Below are 14,010 nucleotides of genomic sequence, written 5' to 3'. Positions count from 1 at the left end.
AAGGTCTGTGGATTGTGACAATGTCAATTTCCTAGTTTTGATATTGTACTATAGTTAGGTAAGATGCTATCACTGGGGTAAATTGGCTGAAGGATACATAAAATCTGGTTTAGGTTTTTTTTTTTCCAACTTCCTGTGAACCTATAATTATTTCAAAATAAAAAGTATAAACAAAACCTTCACTAGCCCTACTTTTCTTCTCTTAAGAAAAGCAATCCCCAAATAATTGTCTACATACCCCCACTATGACTCACAAATCTTGTCCCACTCTAAACCCCTCCAAACCACTAACACACAGCAGCCAGTCAACTTTTGAAACCTCAACACTTAATCACTCCCTCTTCTTAAAAACCCTTTAAAAGCCTCCCAATGCTTAGAATAAAATCTAATGTGGTTAAAAGAAAATAAAATCCCTGCTGTGATGTAGCCTCTCTCCAGTATCACTCCACACCATCTCTGTTCCACTAACAGTCACACTCATCTTGTCCACCTTCTAGTTCTTGAGATAGCCAAGAGCTTTCCAGCTTTAAAGCCTTAGCATAAGCCACTCCCTCTACACAGAGCAGAGAAAGACGGTGGTTTCTAATGTGACCTCCGAACTTCAAATCACAGGACACTTACTTGTGCAGGCTTTGATTAGCAACTGCGCTGCTTCTCACAGGGGCTACTCCATGCAATGCTTGCCAGGAACTGACTGATTTAAGAACGGTTTCAGGTCTTCCAAGCAACACCAGGGATGCCAGCAAATAAACAGTATATTTGATTGCTTAGTGTGGTAGGTCCTTTTAAGCCTTAAAACGACCACGTACGGGAGAGACTAGGATCCTACTCACAGTTGAGCCGTCAAGGAGCTTAAGTGACCCACCTAAGAACTGAATAGGAAGTGGAGGGGTGGTATTCAAACCCAGAACTGCTCTAGACCTGTCTACTCAACACTGCCTTACTCTTTTCATCCCGCACACAAACACAACGAATGAATCCTACAAGGTAACTCCTGGGATCCGAGGTTGGAGCCCAGGCTCCACAGGATCCTGACCTTCTCTCACGCCCGGGACAGGGAAGTAGAGCAGGGGCAGAGGTCCAGCAAGAGGCACCTCGGAGAGAAGCAGTAGTAGCACAGGCGACGAGAGCGGGCCAGCGCCTTACTCACCGGGTGCTGGCTCTACGGCCACCCTGGCACAGCTGCCAGGGCCTCCCCTGCGCCGGCCGGCACGCCGCAGAGAAGCCCCCGGGGAAACCCCCGCGGGCCCGCCTGCAGGCACCGCTCAGGTAACGAAGCGCCGGCACCATCGCCTGCGCCCCTCCCCTGCCCTCCCTCAGCCCCCAGAACTGGCCACTCGAGCCCGACGCTGCGCGGCTCTCGGCGCCATCTAGCCCCGCCTCCCACTCAGGGGCCAATGAAGCGCGCGCCGACGCCCCACGTGGGAGTGGCGCCAGTGGCCAATGGACGCGCGCGGCGGAGGGCGAAGGGCAGGCCGGCGGCGCCGTAGACGCGGGGCACGCTCGCTCCCTCCCTCTCTCCCTCGGGTGCTGTGAGTAGAGGAGCTAGGCCTTGAGCGAGGCGGGGTTAGGGTGGTGGTTACGCTCTGCCCTTTTCCTTCTCCTACTGCTGGGCTGACTGAAAAGCTGGCCTGAAGAGTCTTCACCGCCCAGCGTCGTCTGGGCTTTGGGAGAAAGTCGGGGCGTGACTGGGGGTGAAAAGTCTCCTTTGGGCGGGCCCAGCGGCCTGCCTGCCTCCCGCTCGGCACGGCCCCGGCCAGTTGGAGGCCGGTTGCTGGCCACGGGCGGGCTCCTTCTCGCCCCCCGCCTCCAGGCCGAGTGCCCACTGAGGGGCGCTGCCTGGCCAGCCCTAGCCCTAGCTCCAGACGGAGGCTCTTTGTCATGGCAACGCCTGGCAGCCTGCGGTCTTCTGGACTTGTTTTTGTGGGGCTCCTGGCGGTGTCCTTTCTCGGTGCTGTAGATACGGAGCGCCTGGAAGAACCAGACGGCTCGGTCTCTGCCATCATTTAGCAGTCTGCTACCTTATCGTAAATACTGGGTCGAGATACGGTTTTAAATATGCTGTGCGGGGCTGGGTGCAGCGACTCACCAGTACGGGTGACTTCACCCCGTTTCCTTATCTGTAAGGTGAGAGAGGTGGGCTGTGTAATCCCTAAAAAGTTACGTGATTCACTGTGAGCCGTGGCAGTCCCACACCTGTACTCTGTGCCTGATGGCAGTTCTTAATTTTTAGGGTCAGAACAGCTGAACAGAACAAAAGCAGAATGTTAAAAACTTTATTGCTGGGAGGACTTTGTTTGAACTTGGTTCCAGCCATTAGTCTGGTGGCTTGGGGAAGTCATTTCGTCTCTTCGCCTCAGATTCTCCTCTGTGAACTAGGAGTGAGAGCCGTGTTCCTCTCATAGGGCTGTTGTGTGGAGTACACGAGATAAGGCTCGTGGGTGTTTAGCACAGTGAAGTACAGTTGACCCTTGAAGAGCAAAGGTTTGAACTACTCTGGTCCACTTAGAGGCGGATATTTTTCAATAAATACAGTACAGTACTGTAAGTGTATTTTCTTAGGATTTTCTTAACATTTTCTTTTCTCTAGTTTACTTTGTTATAAGAATACAGTATATGGGGCGCCTGAGTGGCTTAGGTAGTTAAGCATCTGCCTTCAGCTCAGGTCATGATCCCAGGGGCCTGGGATGAGACCCACATCGGGCTCCTTGCTCTGGGAAGACTTTGCTTCTCCCTTTCTCTCTCCCTCTGCCTCTTCCTCTGGCTCATGCTAATGTTCTCTCTCTCTCTCTCTCTCTCTCTCAAATAAATGAAATCTTTAAAAAAAAAGAATGCAGTATATAATACATATAACATGCAAAATACGTGTTAACTGTGTTATCTAATCAAACAGGCAGTTAAATTTGAGGGGTCAGAACTTATATGCAGATTTCAACATCTGGGGGGATGGTTGCTCAACTATCAACTGACTGGATAAATTACTGCTTTTATTATGTATACATGATTGTACTTCTTGGACAGTTGACTATTTGTGAAAACAATGTAGAATGTTACTTCACAATAAAGATGGTTATTTGTTAAACTTTTTGTTTTGAGATAATTGTAGAGTCTCATACAGCTTTAAGGAACAGTGGAGATCCTGTGTACCCTTTACCCATTCTTCCCCAATGCTAACATCTTGCAAAAATATAGTACAGTATCATAACCAGGAAATTGACATTGATACATTCTGTTGATCTTATTCAGATTTCCTCATTTTTACATGTGTGTGTGTATTTGGTTCTATGTAGGTTTTTTTTAAGATTTTATTTTTTTTATTTGCAGCACAAGCAGGGGGAATGGCAGAGGGAGAGGGAGAAGCAGGCTCCCCACTGAGCAGGAAGCCCCGGGGGCGGGGGGGGGGGGGGGGGCTCGATCCCAGGACCCTGGGATCATGACCTGAGCCGAAGGCAGACACTTAACCGACTGAGCCACCCAGGCACCCCAGTTCCCAGTTCTATGTAGTTTTTATCACATGTGTAGATTGTTGTGTCACCACCACAGTCAAGCTACAACACCCTTCCATCACCACCAGGGATTCCTCCCAGGGCCCTTTTAACTATACTTCATTCCTGCAGGGCACCCCTTCCCCAATCTGTTCTCCTTTTCTAAAGTTTTGTCATTTCAAGAATGTTCTATAAACAGAATTATAAAGTATGTAATTTTTTGGAATTAGCTTTTTTTCACTCGGCATAATCCCTTGAAATCCATCCAAATTGTTGTATGTATCAAAGGTTTATTCCTTATGGCTGAGTAGTAGTTCATGGTATGGATGTACCACAGTAGGTTTAACCATTCACCCACTGAAGGACATCTCAGTGGTTCTAGTTTTTAGCTATTTGGAATAAAGCTGCTGTGAACATCAGTGTACTGCTTGTTGTGTGAACCTGTTTTTGTTTCTGTGGGATAAATGCCTACGAGTCCAGTTGCTGGGTCATACATACGATAAGCACATGTTTAGTTTTGTAAAAAATTGCCAAACTGTTTTCCAAAGTGGCTGTACCTTTATACATTACCACCAGCAGTGTTTGAGTGATCTGGTGTCTCCTCATCACCAGCAATTGGTGTTGTCACTATTTTTTATTTTAGCCATGCTGATAGGTATGTAGTGGGGATGGTTTTTTAGTTTGCACAGGATGTAGTCGATTTGTTACTAGGTTAAATACAGAATTATACATTTCTATGGTCTGTGGTCAGACTTTCATGGGCCACTTGAACCCAAAGTAGTGACTTATTTACCATGTGATTTTGAGTACATGCTCCTTAGTTTAGCAAGGTGAAAGAACTCACAGTTCACCAGCTCTTTGCATAAAATTTTTTTCTTATCCTCTCCCCTAGGTTTGTACATTAGTTTCAATTAAGTAATTTCAAATTAAGAGCCCACCTTACATTGATTCATACACCCCATAATGTCTTTGGTATGACATCTATATTCATGACACCATCCTCAGTTGAGAATTTGTGTTCATCTATCATCTGTGTCAGAACCTATAAGGTGTTACTTCAATGAGCCCCATGTGATGTTGGCCTAGGAATGGCTTTGGGGAACTTTGCTTCCAATTCCTAATGAATTCTTGAGTTCCATTTCGTTAGACTTTATACACCTCAGAAATAAGAATTGGCGTCACTGATTTGCAGTGAGGTGGGGCTGTAGGTTGGGGGGAGATCTCCCCAATTCCAATACCACCCCATCCCTACAAATTTTATTTACCCTCAAGAACTAGTTCCTTAGTTCAGTCTTTTGAACCACTTAGTTTGAATAGCCCAGCTAAGTAAAAACAGAACTTCCACTTAAAAAAAAAAAACTTACTGTTTTTATGCAAACAGGGGAACTCTCAACCAAACCTACTCAGAAACATTTTGTGTATATCTTACTTTGAATTAAAACATTAGAGATCTGGCCTTCTCGAAGTTAGAAGCATAATTGCAATTTTTAGAATCATGTGCTCTAAGCCAGATTCTGATAGTAAGAAGGAACTTTTTAAAGTGGTTTTAGTTTCTGAATTATTTATTGCAGCAATAATTTAGTAGTGGCTGTTTTCTTTGACTTGCTGTTAACTTTTTTTTTTCAATCATTAGAGCTAAATTCACCAACTCACCGCTAGAGGTCTCCTCTTTCCTTATAGAAAACTCCCCGAGGTAGCTGCTTGAATTCATCTGCAATTTCTAAAATCAATTAGCACAGGCACAGTTGAAAATGTAAAAACCTACCAATTTTTTTATCTTTATTGCCAAGTAAAATTTTTATAGTCATGTTTAAATTATTTTAAATATAACATCTAATATTTTTAGAGGTCATAGTGGGTGTAAATTTAATCTTTCCTTTAAGCTGAATTATAAGGTGAACCAAAATGAATCAAGTGAAAGTACTCAATTTTCACAGACCACTCTAATTTACCTGCTTAATAACAGTCTCTCTGGTTTTACCTTTCTCTACGGAAATATACTAACCATTGAAGATTACTAATTAGCAAATAAACTCTTGCATTAGGGGGATGGGAATGTGCTAGGTGCTAAGAAAAATAGCAATGACTAAGATGTGATCCTTGCTGTCCTTTTTGCTCTGCATACTTTTCTTTTTTTCTGCTAACTCAAAACCCTTAATTATCCTTTAAGACCCATCTCAAAAGACACCTCTAGTGTGAAGCCTTCTCTTCACTCCTCTCGGCTCTCACAGAACTTGTTCATACCTCTATTAAGATATATTGCATATTACTTACTTATTTTTATGTTGTCTGTCTTCATTAGACTATACATTCTGTGAGGACAAGGAACCTTGTCTTTCTCTCTGTGTCTCTGTTGTTTTTGTAATCTTACGATTGTATCTCTGGCACTAGGTATAGCAGACATTCAATTAATACTTATTGAGTGAATGAACGAATGGATGGATGGAGATGGCATTTGAATGAGGTCTCGAGGTTGGGTAAGATTTCCACAGACAGGATGGGGATGTGGGGCGGGGAGGGACAGTAAATAGGACAGCCTGAGTTGAAGCTGGAAAGCCCAGATAAATGAGATTGGCAGCCAGTCGAGTTACCAAAGGTGGGCACAGGTGGAGAGAGCTTTAACAAAAAGCGAGGAAGGGCTGAAAACAAGAGAGTGATAGCAGGGGGTAGGTTGCAGGAATGAAGGCAGATGATAGTAGAAGAGAGATGAAGAGGAGCGCCTGGGTGGCTCAGTTGGTTAAGCGATTGCCTCCCGCTCAGGTTATGATCCCAGGATCCTGGGATCGAGCCCCGCATCGGGCTCCCTGCTCAGCGGGGTGCCTGCTTCTCCCTCTGCCTGCCGCTCCCCCTGCTTGTGTTCTCTCTCTCTCTCTCTCTCTGTCAAATAAATAAAATCTTAGATGAAGAGGGGAGATGATCCCAGGTTCTGTCCTCAGATCTCATCTCTCACTGTTCTAGAATCTCAACATCTTCAGTCACTTCTTGGCTCTAAGGCCTCTTTCTAGTCTTCTTTTTCCCCAGTTCTAGTACCATCCAGGACTGAGGAAAAAGCCCTGGACTGGAAGGAGCGAGAACTAGGTTCACGTTTCAGTGCTGCCACCAATTAGCCATGAGCGAGTCCTTTTAAATGTATGCATTTATTAATACCCCACCTTGTTCCAGAAGGGATTTAGGGTGTCAGCAAGTTTCTTAATATCAGGGCTTCAGTTTCCTCATCTGTAGATGGTCTAGGTAGTCTAAATTCATTCCAGTTCTCCCATTTTGTAACTCTGATTCTAATGATTTGTTGGTTATCTCCACTTAGAAGTTCTGCTAACACTTCATATTTAGAATATGAAAACCTGGGGATGGAGGTGAGGGAAACCTACAACCTGTCCTCCTGACATTGACATGTGGCATCACCATCCAACCAGTGACCTGGGACCAAAACTTAGTGTCCTCTTCAACTATTCTGGCCCTTGTCTCAGCATCTCACTGAGCCATGTGGAATCCACCCTGTAATGTCATTCCCATTCTTCCCCCACTTGGTCCTTTCCCATGGCCACATGTAGTTGAAGCCCTTGTTAGCTGTCTCTCTGTTCTGTTCTGTTGACCCTCAATCTTGATGCTGTTGTCCAAGTAATATTCTGAAGCATAGCTCTAACAATGCCAGTGCTCCTTGCTTAAACTTCAGTGACCCAACTGCCTGCAGCAGACAGTCCAAATTCCCTTGCTGGTCATGTGAGACCCTTCCTGATGTGACTGTGCAAATTGTCTGCCTCCTCTTCTAAAGGATCCCCATGTACTCACCAAACTGAACTACAACATGCCTTAAAACGTTTCTGCCTCAGCTAATCACTTGACGTACCTTCTCCCGTTGAAATCCTGGTCCGTTCTTATTTTAACTCTTTGAGGAATCTTTCAGGTTCTATCATTTATTTTAACTACCTGGTAACTTGTTTTAGCTCACTCCACCCTGCATTCAGTTTTCAGCAGCTCAAAGGCAGAAACCACATTTCATTTATCTTTGTTTTCCCCCAACATAGCACACTACTAGAGAAAGTTGAACTGAAATAAATCAGATTGAGACTCAGTTCAGAAATCACTTTCTCAACTCATGGTTATAAATTTTTACAGCTGAAAATCTGAGCAAATCACCTTCTTTTACAAGTGAGAAAACCTAGGGTCAACGAGGTGAAGTTACTTGCCCAGTCTTTCCTAGCTGCGGCTTGCACAGTTCTTTGCACTGTTTTGGTGATAGTACTTGCAGCCTTGACATAGAGAGGTCTGTTTTCATGTCTCCTCTCCCTCCCTGGCTATAAGCATCTTTTTTTTTTTTTTTAAGATTTTATTTATTTATTTGAGAGAGAATGAGATAGCATGAGAGGGGAGAGGGTCAGAGGGAGAAGCAGACTCCCTGCTGAGCAGGGAGCCTGATGCAGGACTCGATCCTGGGACTCCAGGATCATGACCTGAGCCGAAGGCAGTCGCTTAACCAACTGAGCCACCCAGGCATCTTAACGTTGACCCACTGCTCCCAGGTGATTTCAGTTTGTCGTTTTGCTACTGGAAATGTAGACTGGGAGCAGAGCTGGTTTCAGCAAATGTGTGGGTGCACTGCCTGGATGGACATCTGCTGGCAACACGGTGGGCAGACTCCAATTGAGGGGTGAAGAGTGAAACTTAACATCAAGGCTGGAAGGAACCTTAGAGACCATCCAGTCCAGCCCCTCTTTTCTGCTGCAAAGAAACCAAGAAACAGAGACAGGAGTGACTTGCTCAAAAACTTTGAGTGGCAAATGACTTATCAGCTTTATTAGCACAAGAGCATTGACTTTGAAATTGTAAAGTAAGTTACTGGATGTATGGGACTCAGATTGCCAGCTAATGATCTAATATGGATACTGTTTTGTGTGTCTAGATCAAATGATGCTGTTTGGAAAAATTTCCCAGCAGTTGTGTGGCTTAAAGAAACTCCCATGGTCATGTGACTGCAGAAACTTCTGGGGCTGGTTGAATGCAGTATTTAATAAGTAAGTTACTTTAACTGAAGTGAAGAAACATGGGGATTATTACAGCTAGATGAGTTCCCAGTAGCTAATTTAGTTATTTATTGTATTTCAAATGCTTTTTTGTATAGTGTGTGCAATAGGATCCTAATTTTGTTTAAAAACAAATAAAACATACACACAGACATTGAATAAAGACCAGAAAAATAGATTACAAAATATTAACTGACTACGTTGTAGGATTTCAATGATTTTTCTTATTTGTCCTTTTGATGCTTTTCAAGTTTTCTAAAATGAAAATATATTATTTTTGTAACCAGAAAAGCTCAGCAAATGTAATTTTAGAATATACTATGGCTTGGGGCACCTGGGTGGCTCAGTTGGTTAAGCGTCTGCCTTCGGCTCAGGTCATGATCCCAGCGTTCTGGGATCGAGTCCCGCATCGGGCTCCCTGCTCCTTGGGAGCCTGCTTCTCCCTCTGCCTCTCTCTCTCTCATGAATAAATAAAATCTTAAAAAAAAAAAAAAGAATATACTATGGCTTAAGGGATATAGTTAGCCTTTGAATACTACCAAGGTGACTCAAGTTTTTCAAAAAGTGGGTGGCATACTTAGAAATACCATTTTTTGAAACTAATGAAACTAATCTTGTTGCTTAATACAGCATTAACATGACTAATTAGAGAGAAGGGTATATGTAGAAATTATAAGTATCACTTAATGAGATTAATTTGAACATAGATTCAAAATTATTCCCTTTTATATTTTTTCATTAATAAAAACAATAACCAAGTATAGTCATTCACTCAATACATGGTTACTGAGTCAAGCACAGTGCTACATATGAATCAATGAAGACTCATGCCTGCCTGATAAACTCATATAAAAATAATAGGCCTAGACTGAGTTCACTTGGAAACAAAAACAAGGGAGCAGGAAGAGCCATCGTATGTTTTTTTTACTGGATCTTCCTAATATACTTCTCTCCCTCCTCAGTCATTTGAAAGGAAAAGTTGTTGAAGTACTGTATTTATGCTGATGACTAAAGTTAAGCAGCTAGTGAATATACTAAAATCGAACCGCTTTTGTTCTCTTGCCAACAGAGTGGATTATGAACGCATCAAGGATGTGGGACCTGATAGGGCAGCATCTGAGTGGCTGCTGCGCTGTGGGGCCACGGTGCGCTACCATGGCCAGGAGAGGTGGCAGAAGGACTACAACCACCTCCCAACTGGACCTCTGGACAAATATAAGATTCAGGCAATTGATGCCACCGACTCTTGTATCATGAGAATTGGATTTGATCACCTGGGTAACTACCCTGTCATTTGCTTATGGGAAATGTAGGTGATTTGCAATGACATTTTGTTGCAGGTGACTCACTGTTATAGTCATAGGTGTGTTCCTTTTTGCCCTTTCCAGTACCATCCAGTCTTTATTCCTATGTGTGATTGTTTAAAATTAAATAGAGGTTACAAACGCCTTCTTCTCCTTTCTCCCTTCACTAAGCTTGTCTCTACATGCCTTTATTTTGTGCTTATTGGTTTAAAATTCAAGGCCTTGTTTATCAAACTATCTTTGTCAAATTTCCATCGTTTGAGAAACTCTTAATAATGTAAGAATGATCATTCCCATACATTTTCTGCTTGCGTGGGCATTTCTTTCCTCTAGTACTTGGGCATCTGATTACAGAATGGTCCTGTCCATCAGCACAACCTGTATAGTGAATACCTTGTATGGTTATTAGGGTACCTCATCATCCAAGTCTTCCAGGGACTAAGAGGTTTCCCAGGACATAGGATTTTCAATCCTAAAACCAGAATAGTCCTGGCTGAACTAGGACAGTTGGTTATCTTAATGGTAAAGCAGGTTCTTAAAATGTACCTTTTATCTCCCAGAGGGCCTACAGCATGTTGAAAAAATAAGACTATGCAAGTGTCATTATATTGAGGATGACTGTTTGGAGAGACTTGGTAAACTTGAAAATTTACAAAAAAGCATATTGGAAATGGAAATAATTTCATGTGGGAATATCACAGACAGAGGCATCATTGCTTTATATCACTTAAGGTAGGTGGTCAGTGTCAAAATGGAAACTTGATAATTAGGTTAAAATGAATAATTAGAATTTAAATTAAAAAGAATTTTTTTAAGTAAACTCTATCCATAGCGTGGGGCTCGAACGCTCAACTCTGAGATGAAGAGTTGCATGCTGTATCAACTGAGCCAGCCCAGTGCCCTGAATAATTAGAATTTAAAACAGTTGAGGGGCGCCTGGGTCACTCAGTCTAAGCATCTGCCTTTAGGTCATGATCCCAGGGTCCTGGGATTGAGCCCCACATTGGGATCCCTGCTCCAGTGGGAAGCCTGCTTCTCCCTCTCCCACTCCCCCTGCTTGTGTCCCTTCTCTTGCTGTCTCTCTCTGTCAAATAAATAAAATCTTTCAAAAAATAAATAAAACAGGGGCGCCTGGGTGGCTCAGTTGGTTGGGCGACTGCCTTCGGCTCAGGTCATGATCCTGGAGTCCCGGGATCGAGTCCCACATCGGGCTCCCTGCTCGGCGGGGAGTCTGCTTCTCCCTCTGACCCTCTTCCCTCTCGTGCTCTCTATCTCTCATTCTCTCTCTTTCAAATAAATAAATAAAATCTTAAAAAAAAAAAAAGACAACCCTTTAAAAAATAAATAAATAAATAAAACAGTTGAGAGGTGGCACCCTTTTTTAATTTGGAAAAAATACATAAAATGACTTAACTTTCATCTGTAATACTTTCAAACAGTTAAAATTATCAACCTTAATACATTGTTTTATTGCATTTCTTAGGGGACATCTCTTTTAAAAAGTATTTACTTAATAAATATTTATATTTGGCTGCTACGCTACCATGGCCAGGAGAGGTGGCAGAAGGACTACAACCAACTTATTATTAATTATAATAATTATTTGTTAATAATTAAGGCACCTAGCATGGTGCCTGCTCCAGTAAGCGGCCAGTGCATTTGCTATTATGCTTCCTCTCCATCTTTTAAAGCATTTTTTCCCCATGTTCTGACAGTAACCTCAGTATCACAGGAAGTTTAAGCAATTTTATTTTTTTTTAGTAATTTCTATACCCAATGTGGGGTTCGAACCCACGACCTCAAAATCAAGAGTTGCATGCTCTTCTGACTAAGCCAGCCAGGCATTCTCCACTTTTTTTATTTCTTTTTAGTAGAGAAGCTTTAAACATTGGAACCAAAAGTAGTAGATTGTCTCTTACATTAGTTGAGGCTTTGAGACTTCATCTTTTAATGAAGTTCCTTTAAGAACTTCCCCAATTTTTTTCCCTTTCTAGATTAAGATTCATATTTCGTATTTCACATGCAAAGGAGTTCTATGCTATAATACATCTGTAGTATTTGGAAAGATTCAGCTAGAATTATTGATGTAATTCAGAACAACTAAACTTCCCAAGGTTTGGCTTAGTTCCTAGCATGAATTTCATTTAAAGTCGCATTCTTAAAATTGCTGTTCTAAAAGTCATTTTGAAAGTATAGTATAGTGTGATGTAAGTGCATTCTGTGTCATTTTTTTCTAAAAGCCTTTAAAGGAGTTTAATTTTAATGCTGTAAGAGTAAAGGCCAACTGTGGTAAATTTTTTTTCCTTCTTTTTTTGCAGAAACCTCAAGTATTTGTTGTTAAGTGATCTTCCTGGAGTAAGAGAAAAAGAAAACCTTATCCGAACCTTTAAGACAGCACTGCCTTCTCTGGAACTAAAGTTAGACTTGAAGTAAAATAATAATATTCGATAGGTGTCTTATTTCAATATACAGTATCATTTGAAATTGTTGACCCTAAACAGCAATAAATATTATATAATCATCAACAGACCTTAAGGATGTCATATCATGACATTTCAGAAGCAGAGTCCATCATGTAGAGAATATTCAGACATGACTCAGTCTATGCACATTAAATCATTTTAAGAAAAATGGAAACCAGGTAGTTTAATTCTAATATAGTCCTCATTTTATATATCTATGTAGATAACTCTTGATGTAGATAATGACAGAGTTCTTTAAAGTGATTTAGGGGCGCCTGGGTGGCTTAGTCAGTCAAGCATTTGCCTTCGGCTCAGGTCATGATCCCAGGGTCCTGGGATTGAGCCCCTCATCAGGCTCCCTGCTCAGCTGGGAGCCTGCTTCTCTCTCTGCCTCTCCCCATGCTTGTGCTCTCTCTCTCTGTCAAATAAATAAAATCTTTGAAAAATATATTTTAAAAAACTAAAAAAAATTAAGTGATTTAAATATGCAACAGATATTCTTTATTGTACTTTATCAGTAATTTATAGGACTGTTACCTTTTACTCTAAAGTTACTGAAGCATGCTACTATAAATATACAATGAGAAACTGAAAGCTAAATTTCAGATTCATTGGTGGAGCCAATCATAAAAGGCGGTCAGTGGTTGTTGAGGCATTCATATTGCTTCCCAGGATTTGACTGCATTTCTCATGATCCTATGTTCCTGTGTTCTTTATAATATACACCTTTCTCTGGCTAATTTGTCTATTTTGTAAGCTTAGTCGAGGGTTTTATTAAAACTAGACATAAATACTTGGCTGAATTCAAATGGTTTTGCTGACTGCAATAGAACAGAAGAAATGATCATGAAGACCAGCACAATTATATTTATTTTTGCTTAAAATATTGCTTTAAATAGAAAATTTTAACATGTCAGTTAGAAGCTAATTTTTATTCCCCCACACATCTTGGATACTGCTTCCTACGGGCTCAGGGGACAGCAAAAAGAAGTGCAAAAAAAAAAAAGGTATAAGCGCAAATTCATGCTAGGAACTAAGCCAATTCAGTTTATATCTAGAGAGCAGTGACAAAGAATATCACATATGGATAAAAACAGATCTTTATTTTGACCTTGAAATGGCCCTGGTTCTATTACTGTTAATTATATGCCAACTTGTTTGTAGATTTCTGTATGTTTGGTTTGAACATTATGCTCTTAACTATAACCTTGACTAGAAATAATTTTAAAATAAACACTGTATGATGCAGCATTTGGGTAGAAAAATGAATTTTAGTTGTGTTTAGAAGCCAGCTTATGTAAATAGCACATGCCATAATTGATATACTATCTACAAATAAAATTGCCACTGTCAATTATAAAATCAGAACACAGTAAATTAAAAAAAAAAAGACTAAGATGTAGAACAGTCTCGTGAAATGGTGAATCCATGCTGAACGAAGGATTACAGATGTGGTTAAATTAAGCATTGGTACACATTTAATAGAACTCATTAGAAAAAATGAACGCTTCCATCTCAAATTTGTTTGATTATTGTGTGGTGAGGCAATGGATTCACTACAATTTAGTCTAGAACTACTTTGTATTCTGAATGGTTTTCTATAAAACTACTGAATGAATTAGGCAGTTACCAGTCATCTGCCTCGTCAAGTGCATTGTTTTGGGTTAAAAAGGAAAACAGAAAATGTCAACAGAACAGACAACTTCCTTGTCATTTGAATCAAAGCCACGTGAGAAGA

General features: G+C 41.4%; 2 protein-coding genes across 5 annotated transcripts in view; one reads left to right on the top strand and one right to left on the bottom strand.

Annotated features, from left to right (window-relative positions):
- Nucleotides 1-1,311, bottom strand: part of L2HGDH (L-2-hydroxyglutarate dehydrogenase) — a 43,505-nt gene extending 42,194 nt beyond the window's left edge. Inside the window, exon 1 of the mRNA XM_028099190.2 lies at nt 1,151-1,311. Coding sequence (XP_027954991.1) covers nt 1,151-1,290 — 140 coding nt within the window. The 5' untranslated portion in view covers nt 1,291-1,311. The remainder of the gene's footprint in view (nt 1-1,150) is intronic.
- A 145-nt stretch (nt 1,312-1,456) lies between these two features.
- Nucleotides 1,457-12,335, top strand: DMAC2L (distal membrane arm assembly component 2 like). 4 transcript variants are annotated; one of them, XM_028101451.2, is made up of 5 exons: nt 1,457-1,532; nt 8,386-8,497; nt 9,576-9,784; nt 10,371-10,542; nt 12,129-12,335. In XM_028101451.2, exons 2-5 carry the CDS (start codon nt 8,391-8,393, stop codon nt 12,241-12,243), a joined length of 603 nt encoding a protein of 200 aa, XP_027957252.1. In that variant the 5' UTR covers nt 1,457-1,532; nt 8,386-8,390; the 3' UTR covers nt 12,244-12,335. The 4 variants fall into 4 exon arrangements, with proteins under 4 accessions (XP_027957252.1, XP_087880748.1, XP_027957309.1 ...); XM_028101508.1 differs by lacking the exon at nt 1,457-1,532 and adding an exon at nt 1,539-2,127; XM_028101615.1 differs by lacking the exon at nt 1,457-1,532 and adding an exon at nt 2,140-2,544.
- Nucleotides 12,336-14,010: the final 1,675 nt, after the last annotated feature.

This window comes from Eumetopias jubatus, unplaced genomic scaffold (genome assembly GCF_037043125.1).
Source record: "Eumetopias jubatus isolate StellerSeaLion01/CBP00866 unplaced genomic scaffold, mEumJub1_p1.0 scaffold_7, whole genome shotgun sequence".
NCBI classification, from domain to species: domain Eukaryota; kingdom Metazoa; phylum Chordata; class Mammalia; order Carnivora; family Otariidae; genus Eumetopias; species Eumetopias jubatus.
Note: the sequence above shows the minus strand (reverse complement) of the source record. Positions and strands in the feature narration are given on the sequence as shown.